General features: G+C 36.8%; 1 protein-coding gene across 1 annotated transcript; it reads right to left on the bottom strand.

Moving 5' to 3' along the window:
* Window positions 1-12,788: 12,788 nt before the first annotated feature.
* LOC115927745 (toll-like receptor 3) lies at window positions 12,789-15,467 on the bottom strand. The gene is made up of 2 exons (XM_030993993.1): window positions 15,188-15,467; window positions 12,789-13,918 (listed from the first exon to the last, which is right to left on the bottom strand). Exons 1-2 carry the CDS (start codon window positions 15,465-15,467, stop codon window positions 12,789-12,791), a joined length of 1,410 nt encoding a protein of 469 aa, XP_030849853.1.

Genomic DNA, 15,467 nt, shown 5'->3' with positions numbered 1-15,467 from the left:
GATTAAGAGGAAGTCAATTTCAACGGATAACAACATGACGTCATAAATAAAGAACCAATCAGAAACATAGAAATGGAATAGGACAACAGAATGGAAAAACCCAGGGAGAAGGAAGAACCAATAGACAGTATGGAAGGTTGTTCTGCGCCCTGTTTCATAAAACTTGATATCAATAACAAGTTACAAGCTACTGTAATTATAAGCTACTGAAATCAAGGTATCTGATTGGCTGAGAGCAGAATTATCATACGTAGAAATTAAGCATTTGTTATAAAAAGTTTTATGAAACGGGCCCCTGGTGTTCTGAATAGGGACTTTTAGATGTGCACGTCGACATAGTGTCGATGTGCACATCTAAAAATCCCTATTATAAATGAGAACTAAACAATAGAACCTTGTGAAGTGGAAATGGAATGAAAATGGTAGCACGAGGGGTGAAATGGAATGAAAGAAACAAGGTGTGGCAATGGCAATGAGATCGATGTGTGAAGGTGGAGCGAGGAACGGAGCACTGCTGCTCAAAGTTAGCTCATAATTAAAACAAAAACAAGAAATAGCTGCAATGTTTGGATTCAAAAGTTCATTCAAAATGTTAATATAGTTTCATATACAGATTTACGTATAATGTGCAAGTGACTTTCGGTAACTTGGGCCAATTTCTGAGTATATTTAAGTTTGTAAAGACTCGCAGTAGACAAACATGTCTATGTGATACATAATCAATATTTTCAAGTCGCTTCCAGATAATGTTTGTGTGGATGACAATGCAATTGCATTTATACTTCTTTATATTAAATGATTGTGAGAATATGATTTATTTTGTATAGATAAAGTTCATATCTTGTCAGAATTTCATTATTTAAAGTAAAGATTCAGAGAAATTGATGACTAAAGTTCTGAGAAGGTATACAATTTATGTATAAAGTACAACCCAGATTTGTCACAAGCATTTCATGAAAAGAGGCAATACAATATCATTCCAACTAAATGGCACTTTATACGGGTATGCACCCGGATACAGTGACTTTCGTCATAATCACTAACATTTTAAAAACCTCATGTTTACCTCCTCCTCCTTATTCCATATTCATTGAAAAGTGATAAAGCCATTCAGTTAGTCCAGGAATTTTTTTTTTTTTTTTTATCTTGATACAAATGCATCATTCAAATAAAGCATAGTTTCGCACCCCAGAAAGCAATGGTAAGTTTCACTCTTCAAGGGCCTTTGTGTTGATCTTATCATGTTTGCTTTGCATGCTCTATCAGTCGGTTATTGTATGGACTTCAACATTATTGTTTGTGAACAAATAAAGCTCCATGTAGCCCTGTGCACATTAAAGTGACTCGGTAACATTGCCTCAGATTCTGAAACTAAATCCTGGAGTTAGCTCATGCTGCAGTCATAATTATTAACATTTAGGTCAGTCAGGAATCCCATGACTTTTACAGCCGATCGCCCGTTTGATTATCAAGATATTTATGATTTGAAATCGAAATTTCATTTTAGTTTTCCTAACGGTTTTAATAACACTACCGTGTGAGTCAAAAAAAAGTTTACACCTAGAAAATGGCTAATTATTTTAAAAATCATCTATGAACAGTACATTATTATACATCTGATGAAAGAGTGTTTTATCCCAAATCATTTGGTACCATTTTTGTGTGGTATGTGTTCACGCTTGGATGAACAGGTGGCATTGTTTGCGAGAGTGCAAAAATCGACTTGCGCCAAAGTGATGCCTTCAGTATGTATTATGTTGGGATTAGCGGAGTGAGAGAATGGATTGAATGTATCAAATGAAATGTATTGCATATGTTTTTTGCAAAGGGCAAAGTCACACACACCCACACACACGCGCACAAATGTTCGTTGATATTTGATATTCGATATTTGATATGTGTGACATTATTAATTTTGTTAGGGGTGTTATTTGGATATGCAAAGACCGAATTAATACCCAAATCCCAATTGTTTTTATTCAAACATCACATAGGCAACTTTGGCGCAATTCGATTTTTGCACTGTCGCAAACAATGTCTCCTGTTCATCCAAGCGTGAACACATACCACACAAAAATGGTACCAAATGATTTGGGATAAAACACTATTTCATAAGACATATAACAGTTTAATGTTCATCGATGATTTTTTTAAATAATTAGCAATTTTCTAGGTGTAAACTTTTTTTGACTCCCTCTGTACAGTCTATTGCGAAAAACATTGTGTACATATGACAAACGACGAGTGCCATAGACCATAATCGATGCAAATTTAATCTACTGTAATGTATTTGGGATATTAGGGTGACGCGAAGCTTTTTATTTCTTAAAAGGGTGCCTTGACAAAAAGAGGGTTGAAACTTGAAAAACACTGATATCGTGGACTTAAAACTGGTGCCCCCCCCCCCCCCCCCTCCGCCAATGACTGAGCCCATGCTAAGCCACTTCGGAGTGGAATAACGCTTAAAGATAAAGACCAGTTATGGTCATGCGATTGCATTGTGAAAGAAACGTTGTGAAATCGATCAGAAAAGGTTGATCATCTAGCATATAAGTATTGAAGTGTACTGCAAGGTTCTGGAATCATCAAAATTATAAGAAATTTGGCCCAGTCTTACGGTAAAGTTACAAGCAGGCTGTACACAGAAAGATGTATATGTGACTACACAAACATGTGCGCGACACGTGCTTTATATATCTATCAGGTCCAAATATATCAATTAGTAGGCGGTTTCTCGGCAAAATTTGTATGATCAAGTATTAGTCAAAACATATTCTTTCACATGATTGGTAATGAGAGCTTCCATTTCATTTTTTGAGAGGGGGGGGGGGGGCGTTTTCAAAACTGATTTTTACTTTAATGTGCACATGGCGACATGGAGCTTTGTTTGTTCACAAACAATTGTTCAAGTCCATGGCAAATACCGACTAAAAGAGCATGCAAAGCAAACGTGATAAGATCAACACAAAACCGGTCCTTTGGAAATTGAAACTTACTAGTGCTTTGCGGGCTGCGTAACTATGTTATATTTAAATGCTGCATTTGTATCGGGATACAACATTAAAAAAAAACAATTTTCCTGGACTAACTGAATGGCTTTAACATTTTTGAATGAATATGGAATATGGAGGATGAAGTAAACATGATTTTTTTTAAATGTTATTGAATATGACGAAAATCACTGTATCCGGGTAGTAATCATTACAATGAGCTGTCTATGAGTAAGTGTACATAACGCTGGGGAAATTAATGATTCAGAAAAATTGATGAATAAGGTTCTGAGAAGGTATAAAATTCATGTATAAAGTATAAACCAGATTGTCGCGAGTATTTCATGATAAGAGGCAATAAAATATTTTTTCCTACTACATGATAACACTGAATATTCGCACTTTATATGGGTATGCACCCGGATACAGTGATTTTCGTCATAGTCAATAACATTTCTTAGAAATCATGTTTAGTTCCTCCTCCATATTCCATATTCATTCAAAAATTTAAAAGCCATTTAGTTAGTCTAGGAAAACTGTTTTTTTAACCCGATGCAAATGCATCATTCAAATAATATAATATAGTTACGCAGCCCATGTGATTATGTCACATTAGTTTCATGTTTTGTACTATAATTATGATATGTTACAATTGCATGAATTCTGTATATAAACACTGTTGTAATTAGCTGTTATTTTATGTTATGAACAAATAAAGTTCCTCGAAAGAGAATAAATAGAAGAAAAAATAGATACGCAGCCCAGAAAGCACTGGTAAGTTTCAATCGCCAAAGGCCCGGTTTTGTGTTGATCTTATCAGGTTTGCTTTGCATGCTCTTTCAGTCGGTTATTGTACGGACTTGAAAAATTATTGTTTGTGAACAAATAAAGCTCCACGTAGCCCTGTGTACATTAACGTGACTCGGTAACATTGCCTCAGATGCTGAAACTAAATCCTGGAGTTAGCTCATGCTGCAAAAGACAGCGAAATCCTTTTTGACATTCTTCTCAACATATGAATTCCTGTAAATCTCTTTATTGTATTGTAGTCTGCCAATGACATTGTATAGCGGGAGGGTGATCAAATTAACTTAAGATTGTGCTTAAAGTAGATAATAATAATGATAGCTTACATTCATAATGCGCCTAATACTCCCCCCCCCCCCCCACTCAGTGTTATTCAGGGTACGCATATGCGTGTTCCCAGCTACCACCCCCCCCCCCCCCCCCCTTTTCAGCAAAAGTCCGGTGTGTAAAGTCAATACGGGTAGACCTTTTTCTTTTAAAACGAGCCAGAGAGAGTTTGGGAACACGCATGGTATCCTTCCGTTCACGGAATGGGGTCGCGCGGGGGGGGGGGGGGTGGGGCGGGCTAATACTTTGTTTCTAGATGCAGCACATATTATTGACCCGGTCATCGGATTCAGGCTTACCCGCAACACAATGTATGAGCATTCCAGCCAGTCACCATTTTGCAAGCGCCACTTGCTAAACTAACCACATTAACTTTCGCATCCTACCGGGTACCCATTTAATACCTGGGTGGAGAGTGGCAAATGTAGATCAATGTCTTGCCAAAGGACACTATTGCCGCGGTGGGACTTGAACCTAGGACCTTGTGATCCACAGTGACATATCCACTCGATCACGACACCTCTACAGATCATTGGAATAGGCCACTTTCGTAATGTAACCAAATTTAATGCAAAAGTCTTTGTAAAGTGCCTCAATACAAATTATTTTATTCACCTGATAATAATAATAGTATTTCAATAGACAGAATCCGAACTGCATACATTAGTTGTTGCCAGGTTGGACAAACGTTATGGCTTGACCTACCTAGCAACACTTAATATATGCAGTTGCATTATGACTATTGAAATACTATTATTCTTATCAGGTGAATAAAATAATTTGTATTGAGGCACTTCACAAAGACGTATGCATTAAATTTGGTTACATTACGAAACTGGCCTATTAACGACGTGGTCTTATTTACAATGTTGACGTGTAATAAGAGGGACTATCTTAATACTCTTTAAAATTGCTAAAGCCATGAAATAAGTAGGCCTATGCCATTATTACATCATGTAGAAAGAAGGCTCTTTATATACTAGTCAAGTTGAAGACAAAATCATCACCCGATATTTGACGATTCTACAAGTAACCTTGGTCGCAGCCTAACGAATTTTCTTGTCTATTAAAATGTTTTTAAAAATTTGTTTAAGTATGTTTTGTTCGTTCTTCTTCTTAATTTATATTATATAAACGACATGGGTTTACTCATGGAACCTGGATTTTCGTAACACAAAGAGGGAGAGAGAGGGAGAGAGAGAGAGAGAGCGAGGGGGGGTGAGATAAAAAAGAATGACTTTGACTGGAAACCACACAAATATGATCACTGATTGAAACACGAAGAGCGTGGGTGGGTGCTTAGAAGCTCAAAAACATGTTTTTCGAAAGATTCTTTAGAGTAAAATTACAATGGAAAACTGTTCGAGGTGTTAGCATGTCCAAATTTAGGTATTACTTAAAATAGAGCATTGGAATGAACGACATGGTTTGATTGACAATGTTGACGTGTAGGAGGGACTTTCTAAATATTTTTTTAAATTACTATAGCCATAACATAATTATGTTATTATTACATGATGTAGGAAGGAGGCTCTCTCTGTTACAGCAAATTTTGAGCTCTAGTATAGATATCGTATGTCCAGAGAACATGGCTAAAATTCATTCTGGATTATTTTCCCTGCCGTAGACTGATTGTTTGAACCAGTAAAATAAAAACAAACTTACACACAAATTGCTGGAAATAATATTCAATAAGAAACACAACTTCCATTTGCACAAGCACGGGCCTACATTCTTTGATTTCTTTTCTGTCTATGTTCATTACTCAGCCCCTATGAAATCGTCTTGTGTATGTCATGTATTTGTAATCTTGAACATTCAGTATAAGTTTTCTTGGATTCTGTAAGAATTTATTTGATATCATAACTAGAACTAAAGCTTATTTTTAATTTGAAGATAAAATCATCAGCCGACGATTTTACAAGTAACGTAGTCTAGTTCTGGACCCTTTTAATTTTTTTTTTAATTCGCCGACTATAAGCGTTAAGCCGAGTGATGGAGCGATCTCGGGAGGACATACTGTGTATGATCGAATCTCTTTGGATCGCGCCGTCACGAAGGATCGCGCCATCACTCGGCTTAATGATTATAGTCGGCGAATAAAAAATCATTAAAGGTCAGGGTCCAGAACTAGACTACAAGTAACCTTGCTCGCAGCCTAACAAATTTTCTTCCCTAAATTAAAAAATCTTTTTGTTTTGTAATTGATTGTCTGTGTAGTGTTTTTGGTTGTTCTTCTTCTTAGTTTATATTGTGTGAACGATATGGGTTTACTCATGGACCCTGGATTTGTTAATAATAAGAGAGAGAGATATATAGAAAGAGAGAGAAAGGGAGAGGGAGAGAGAGAGAGAGAGAGAGAGAGAGGGAGGAGTGGGAGAGAGAGAGGGGGAGAGAGAGAGAGAGAGAGAGATAAAAGAGTGACTTTGCATGGAAACCACACAAATATGTCCAATATCCCCATTATTACCATGATATATACGGACTAGCTGTTTTAATCATGTCACAGTATCGGAGGTGAATAAGATATTTCATACGACTGGGCTGTTAAAGTCAGGCTTTACTACTTCAGCCAGAAGGGATTAGACCACCAAGCGAGCCAGCGAGGTCACCGTGACAGGTGGCTATCTCATTAACTCAGCTCTCATTTAACATAATAAAAAGAGGATCATGGGGAACAGGCACCGATTGGGGAAGTGTTCTATATAGAGGGAGCAAGTAGCTACAAGTAAGACAGTTTGCCTCTAACGAGGGCAACAGAAGACAGAAAAAAAAGAAAGAAGAAAGAAAAAAACACATTTGAAAGGAGCATCCTGAAAGGAATCGTACCTTGATGGAAATCATTTGTAATCATGGTCAACTCACGCTGGCAGGTTTTACTTTTTTTTCTTCAATGATCACTGATTGTAACCTGAGGAGCGTGTATGCTTAGAAGCTCAAAAACATGTTTGTTTAATGGAAGTTCTTTAGATTTTAAAGGTAATACAAAGTTTTGGTATGGGGTCATGAATTTGGTTCAAATGAACATATTGAAAGCATATGCGATTTTACAATATGCAATGATCGTTGTCGCGGTTGAAATCGAGTTTAAAGTTATGAAATTGTAAATAATAAACTCTTTATGGAATCCCAGACAACTCGCCCCGGCCTGGACAACTCGACACAATACCCTGGACATCTCGCCACAATATGTTGTATAGCGCCCTCTCAAGACTAATATTATTTTAGTTTCAAAACAATGTTTCTTGACAACAATCGACCAATTTGCTATTCCAGTTTGGAAATTATATACTCCAGGAACTGCACATTCTGAGATTTTCATGGTCCCAGCTACCATGGAGTGGCCTTAGGGGATATTTGAAATATTTGAAGAAAAAAAATTGATTATTCAATTTCTCGAAAGCAAAAGTGTTTTAGAGGCTAAATTTTCTAGTGCTTATAATTCATCCATAGGGGCATTGAAATATGTCAACATTTTAAAGAATTACTATCCATCCAATTTTGAAAACTTCCCAAAACTTTGCATTAACTTTAAAAATACAATGGAAAACTATTTGAAGTGTAAGCATGTCCAAATTTGGGTATAACTTCTTTCCGTTTTGGTACAAACATTCCTCGCCAAAATAATATACGAGAAAACACAGACAGACATATATAAACGGAAGTGAATAATGGAAACAATAGTTTGGATTCTGTGTATGAAATTTGTTCACATGTATAGATCATGAAATTCAGAAAATAAGTGAAAACCCTCAAACCTAAATACAGAACTAAATTCATGCATTTATGTACGCTTTGTTGCCCGTTTTGACAAAGGCGAACTAAGATAAGGGAAGCATCTTACAAAATGAATATTTCAGGGTGGCCAAGTTTACCATTCAAATTTCAATGACGAAATGGCAGAGATTTTAGAGACAACATCTGATAAGCTCTTCACACCGGGTTCTCTGTCAAAAACTACAACAATAATTGATACGTGTATGCATATTTTACCGGTATCCAAATACTTTTGCTTTATTCACAGAAAATATGTTTTAAAGGCTTTTAGTCACCTTGCAATTTATATCTGATTTATAGTAATGTTATACATGTACAGTAGACTACTAAAGGATTCATGCCCTTACCAAATTTTGTGATTTTTAAGTATGTGAAAAATTGATTTGTCCCGATTTACGTTTCTTGAGAATGTGACGTATCAAAGCTTACATCTAAAAGTATTTAACAAATACCCATTATTCAACAGCCCACCATTAATTCTTGAGATATGAAAAACACAAAAACATAATATTTACAAGTGGTATGAATAATGCAGTTCTTAACTATATTTGTACATTTTACAAATTATACAATTCGTATATCAATACTTCATACCCAGACTAATAACCAAAACATATGTTCATTTTAAATACGAGCTTTGCATATCTTCGACGTAATGTTGTAGGAGCCAGGTTTTGTATTTCAGATTAGTTTCTTGATAAACAGGTTACTGAAAGGTACTGTAACATTCTAAATTGTATCACTACGTGTTTTGTAGTTTAGATGTACTGTATACCCTGTTGGTCGTACAGGTGGAATAATTTTGTTTATCTCAATTTATGGAATGATTTTGACAATGATCTATTCCTAATAGATCCAGAGAATAGTATACATTCTCAGATTTTGTTGAATAATAATTTACGAGTGTTTGTTTTGCGTGACTGCTAAAGCATGTGTATGCTACTATGCTTATCAACTAGGGGACCTACGTTCTTAAGTCATAACGGACAGTAATGGGGATTAATGGCTCGCAAAAGGGCACTAATATAGCACATCGACACAGTCTTTCAAAAAAAAAAATGAAACGCCGATAATACCGATAATGCCGATAACAACAATTTATCATGGGGCCTCACATTTACGAGGCCATTGCTTTGCCACTGAATCATGATTGTACGCAGCGGGCGCTAGGGTAGGGGGCGGCCCCCACAAATAAAAGTAAATAAAAGAAAATGTAATCAATTATTAATAATTCATCGAATTTTCCCCCGGTCCCCAACAGGACAAATTCTTCTGTGTGGCCATGTCTGGAACCATAATGCTTGGCCGTACAGAGGAATTTTTCCTGTTGCGGACCGAGGAAAATTGCAATGAATTATTTATAATGTATTGCATTTGTGTTTGTATTTGTGAGGGCTGCCCCCTATCTTAGCCCCTGCTGCGTACAGTTATGTTTCAGTGGCAAAGCAATGGCCTCGTATATGGAACTGTGATGCTCCAGGATAAAAACCTTGTCGATGTGCTATAATAGTGCCCTTTCGTGAGGCATTAATCCTCATGCTGTCAGTTATGACTTAAAGATGTAGGTCCCCTAGTTGATAGACATAGTAGCATACACATGCTTAATCAGTCACGCAAAACAAACACTCACAACCTATTATTTAATAAAATCTGAGAATGTATACAATTATCTAGAACTATTAGGAATACAAATGGCAGGTGAAAGAGTTGCATGGCGTGCTCTCGTGAAGACCACAGCAGCGCTTTACAGCAGCGCTTTACAGCGCCACCTGAAGTTGATGATGATGATGGTGATTAGGAATAAATAATTGTCAAAATCATTCCCTAAATTGGGTTAAAAAGAATTATTCCACTTTTATGACCAACAGTGTACATGTACACTGTGCTTTTAGCATGTATATACACGGAACTTTCTTTGAAATGTTTATTTCCTTTTAAATGAGGCTCACTTTATTAAAAACATATTAATGAAAAGAGATTACTTCATATTTGTTAATGTTGAAATGAATTACCATTTACATCAACTCCTTTAAATGTTATGCAATGTACATTTTATTACATAGACAATTCAAAATAATCAATTTCGATTCCTTCAACATTATGTTACCTTAGCTTATACAGACCAACAGAATAGAATTGTTTTAAAGCCACATAGCAGTCAGTATCCATGTGTATTGCAGCATAATTCGCTGAGACTAGATTTGGTTGAATTACCAATTAATTTTTCTAAAGCAGCGGACCCGTGGTCCCTCCCGAAAATATTTTAACTTGTTTATATATCTCAAGGGTGAGGGAAATTTGATGTGTATGATGAGAATTTCAAACGGTGGTATATAGGGCGCATTGCATTACCTAAGACCTATATGTCGTATTAGAGTGAAGTCTACTCGTGGTCATTGACAACACCTGTTATTGGGTAAACACCAGGATGGTGTCAAATTCCCCATGAAAACCCACTACTATGCATCTTTAGCGCAAATGTACACGTATATTAACAAAAAATACTTTTTGAGAACTCCTCTCCTGTTAGAAGACCGAGAAGCTCAGTTTTCATGGATTAATTGTCCATTTGTATTAATAAATTGTTACTGTAAAATCAATCAAAATTCAAATATAGATCGACCATAAACAACCCAGGACCGAGGTTTACAAGTGAAAGTGTAAGTTCCTCAGGCAGGGTAACATAACTAGTACATAATAATGTGCGGACGAAAAAACGGATACAGACATAGATTCAATTATAATTAGGTTTAATACATTTCAAACATGCCAAATAAAACTAATAATTAAAAGCACGACTTATAAATAAATGCGGTTAAAGATAAACTTTAGTACTGGTAATGCGATTGCATTGTGAAAGAAAAGGTGTGGAAAGGATCAGAAACAGTTGATCATGTAGCATGTAAGTATTGGTGAGTGCTGCAAGGTTCTGGAGTCATCAAAATCATAATAAATTTAACCGAGTCTTGGTAAAGTAACAAGCACTCACGTAGAAAGCTATATATGGGACAACACACATGGTGTCGGGGCTAGTACTACCTTGATTTCCTTGTCTTTCTATGCTCATTACTCAGCCAGTATACATTTTCTTCCAAAATTGTTTGGCACATGTCATTTATTTGTAATCTTGAACATTCAGTGTATGTTTCGTTTAATTCTGTGAGAATTTTTTTTTTTTTTTTTTACCAGTACTGGAGTTTATCTTTAAGTGAAATAATGTTAGGTCATTGATTATGTTGGTATCGTGGATTGGCATAGTGTGTGCCATCCCTTTGATATCTATGGATCTAGAATGATCAATTAAGCAGAAATTATCAAGGATTGTTGTAAGAGCGGACACATAATTACAAACAAAGACGTGTCGCGTAGTCAGCACCTGCCGTAAATTAATATTTTTCTTAAAGGTACTATGTCCCATTTACAGGCCAAAAAGATGAAAAGGTTTGAATCCAACGGCATTTGAAAGATAATACTTATTTAGAACTTCCCTTAAAAAAGGGGGCTTAAAGATGTCTTTAAGTGGGAAAATAACGACTATTAGTTGTCGAATCGACTTAAGAGCTATAGACCCAGTAAGTAATAGTCTGATGTTCAGACCATTGTACCGAATGGTCGTACGTTTTATGCTGCGCAAAGATTCAATCAGTTTAATTTCGGCCATTACAAGAAGTGGTTTATTGATGTAGACAAATGCTCATGTACCCTTTACAGCTCATTTTATGTATGTTATTACCAAAGAAGAAAAAAGCCAGTCAGTCACTCAAAAGTGTCTGACAGTGAAGTCTGGCAAGTAAACGGGTTTCCTTGCGTAATTCGAATATTAGGACACTGCTAACGTTTAAATTTCACAGATAGGACAAACATGACATATTCATAATTCTTGCACAGTTCTACAGAATTTGATGTTGGCTGCAAAAGGGACATAGTATCTTCAATGCTCAAATTTGAAGAAAAGAAAAAACTATTTATTTATTTATTTATTTCATTTATCGGTATATAATGATCAACCAGCAGCACAAGTCTGAAAGGGTCAATTTACAGAGGCACAGTGATGTATAACATGTACAATAGTATTACAAAACATAGTAAGTAAATCAGTAACATAATGTCAATACAGTACATTAAGTGAAAGGATGTACTAGCAGGAGATAATAATTACATACTTGTTATTCCTTTGTGTGATTATTTGCAAAAGACATGACCTATGCAACATAATTATGGTCAAGTCTTTAAAAATCTCCCAGGACCTGAACATAATCAAATTGCTAAATGTATATACATACAATGGTTATGTCGGAAGTTGCAATTCGTAGATCAACCACCTGTTTTAAAGATCATTAAAAAGAGGACACACACTTAGATAACATACAGGTCAAAATGTCCAACTTCCCACATCTCCCCAGTCGTCCCGACTATTTTGTAGGGGGAAAAAATTTGATATTGCAATTCGTCTGATGACACAATAAAACGATGAAGTAGAAACTATACACAACGTCTACACTTTCCTTTATTGGAAGTTCACTCACGACAATTATGATCCTTTTCTTTTCTCACAAGAACATATTACCATTGATCGCGTGTAAAGGGCTTTTTTTGTGTTAATACTTACTATTGGCAGTATTTATCCTCTAATTTTGTTTAATACTCTATTTAAAAAGTGTTTTTACTGCTTCGTGCTTTTAAGCTAAATAGGAATAACTCTATTGAAAAGTGATTAGTTTGGATACTAACTTTGCGACTTAAGGATAGTCGGAATAATCAGAGATTCCTAATTTTCTTCATTAGATGTGAAATTATTCTTGTTAAACGAGAATAAGTGTAGTTGATTTATTGATGGTAAATTTGCACCTTAACAATATTTGGGATAATCAGAGATTACTCATTTTCTTAAATGGGAATAACGCTGTTGAGGGCCCTGTTGGCTCTCATGCTCTTCTCAAACTGGGCCCAGAAGAGTTCCTGGCCATCTTCATCGTCCGTCCACAACATGTAAGGTTTGTTCTTACTCAGGAATAACCGAACCAGGTACGGGAGGTCCTCATCCAGGATGTCCTCAATGAAAATCAATATTACCTTGTCCAGTCTGGTATCATTGACGTGCTCTAGGGCTATGCGCAGCTTGGTCAAGAACCAGGCATCATCTACGGAGTTGTAACTTATCAACAAGACAGTCTTGAAGCTGTTCTCGGTGGCGTAGTGAAGAGCACTGATGTAGAACATCCCGATGTTGAGGTCGTTGTCGCCGAAGACCACTTTCTGCAGATGTGGAAACCTCTCCTGCAGTATTGGTTTCATGATCTGGTCCACCCATTCCTCGTCACCTTCATTGCACATGATGTTTAGCTGGTACTCGTAGTCCTGGGCGTCAAAGTCCTGGTTGATTTCCTCGTAGCCAAAGATAGCTAGCTTGAGGAGGAAGAATTTGTAATTTAGCCACCATCGCTCCCTGTAAGCCACCAAGCAAATCGCCACGACCAAAACAACTGACAAGGATACACATGTGATCATCACAATGTCAGTGCCACAGTATTGGTCAGGATTGAATGAAAGTAAAGGTAAATTGACTTCTTCTTTGATGGACGTTAGCGAGCAGAAAGTCTTCTCTACATTTAAGAGTTCAACCTTGCCAGAACGGAGCCACTTTACGAACCAATTCAAGTGGCACGTACAGGAAAAGGGGTTCCCATAAGCATCCAATTTCAGTGTCGTGTTTGTTGGGAACATCGTACGTGGTTCTATGGTAGCAATTTTGTTTTGCTGGATGAACAAACTGTGCAGAGAGGTGGTTTCATTGAATAGTGTCCTTGGAATGGTTTCAAGTTCATTGTTGCTCAAAAATAGAACGGCAAGATGGTATTGCGTTTGAAGCAGACATTCAGGAATCTTCTTGATCTCATTGTTGCGAAGGTCCAATGTCGTGAGGGCAGTCAGGCTGTCAAAGACACCACGGCTCAAAACGGTTATAGAAGACTGCGACAGGTAAAGTATCTTGAGGTTCTTCAGTGGGTTGAAAGTACCTGGAGCTAACATATCAAGCTTATTCTGTCTTAGATCCAGTCTCTCCAAAGAGACTAGGCCCCGAAACAGAGAGCTTTTAGTAATGACGTTGTACATATCTGTACTCCTCAGACTGTTCTCACGCATAATCAGCTTGGTGAGAGATGAGGTATTTGTGAATTGACTTATGGTGGATATTTTCAATGGGGCAAATGACAAATTCAAGACGTGTAGCGCCTCTAGGTAGCGAAAAGCGTTATTGATTGTCTGGAAATGCTCATTGGAAAGATACAGCTCCTGGAGAAGCCTCAGGTTTGTGAACGATTTTGGAGAATATGTATTGGAGATTTCATTGTTCGACATGTTCAGAATTTTCAGATTAGTGAAACCCCCCATTAAAAACCTCCTGATCCCTATGAATTTGTTAAAAGACAGATCAATGTACTCTACTGAGGGAAATGTTACATTCTTTATATTGCTTTCGATATCCTTAATATTATTGTGCGCCAAGTCGAGGTGAAAGAGTATGGATAGGCCAAATTCTATGCCAATGGATAGCCTTGCAATCTTATTCCCATTAAGTTTCAGTTGCTGTAACATGTTATTGCAAGAGAACATATCTAAGCTTAAGGTTGCGAGGCGATTGTAAGACAGATCCAACTGAATTAAGTGATCTAACCCACAAAAAGATCTGTTTGATAAACTAGCAACCTTGTTTCCATTAAGTGAAAGAAATTTGGTCTGATTGAAACCCCAAAATGCAAAGTCAGGGACGTAACTTATCATATTTGATGTAAGACTTAATTTAGAGATGTTGCCCCATTCCCCTAGAGAGACACGTGACTTGTTCAGTGGAATGATTTCATGTATCTTGCATGAATCAATGTAAAGGTTTCTGATGACAGTACTTCCTAAAAACATGGAGGTGTGAATTTTGTTTAAATTGTTTTTCGAAAGAAACAAGTTCCTCACTGTGCTCAAATATGAGAAAACGTTTAGAGAAAGATTATTTAAGGCATTATCTTGAAATTGCAGAACTTCCAGTGAACAATTCTGTAGAGGTCTTAAGTCATGGGATTCAAAGAAGGAGATATTATTGCTACGTAAGTCAAGTTTCTTTATTCTGTTAGACCATGGCAGTGCATCACTAGGAAAAGAAGACAATCGGTTCTTACCTAGAATGAGTGTGGAAAGGAATTGATTTGTAAAAAACAGACCTGATGGAAGAGAAACTAGTTTGTTTCTATTTAGACTTAATTCCCTGAGATGAACCAGAGGCTTAAAGGTACCATTTTCGATCTGTGAGAGGAAATTGCTTGCCAGCCCTAAGGTAGTGATGTCAGGAAGATAGGCAAAAGAACCGTTGAACAGGGTTGTGATCTTGTTGAAGGAGAGATCAAGCATTACCGTGTTGCTTGGAAGATCCTGAGGAACAGACTTGAGATCTAGATGAGTACAGTTGGCTTTTGATCCGATGCTGGTGTTCCTAAGCTGACAACCTCTGGTTGACTCAGGGCTGAGACTTCCTGAAAAATCCTTCACAAGTGATCCTGTAGAGAGCAGGGACAT

Source organism: Strongylocentrotus purpuratus, unplaced genomic scaffold, assembly GCF_000002235.5.
Source record: "Strongylocentrotus purpuratus isolate Spur 01 unplaced genomic scaffold, Spur_5.0 spur5_scaffold_20, whole genome shotgun sequence".
In the NCBI taxonomy this organism is placed as follows: Eukaryota; Metazoa; Echinodermata; class Echinoidea; order Camarodonta; family Strongylocentrotidae; genus Strongylocentrotus; species Strongylocentrotus purpuratus.
Note: the sequence above shows the minus strand (reverse complement) of the source record. Positions and strands in the feature narration are given on the sequence as shown.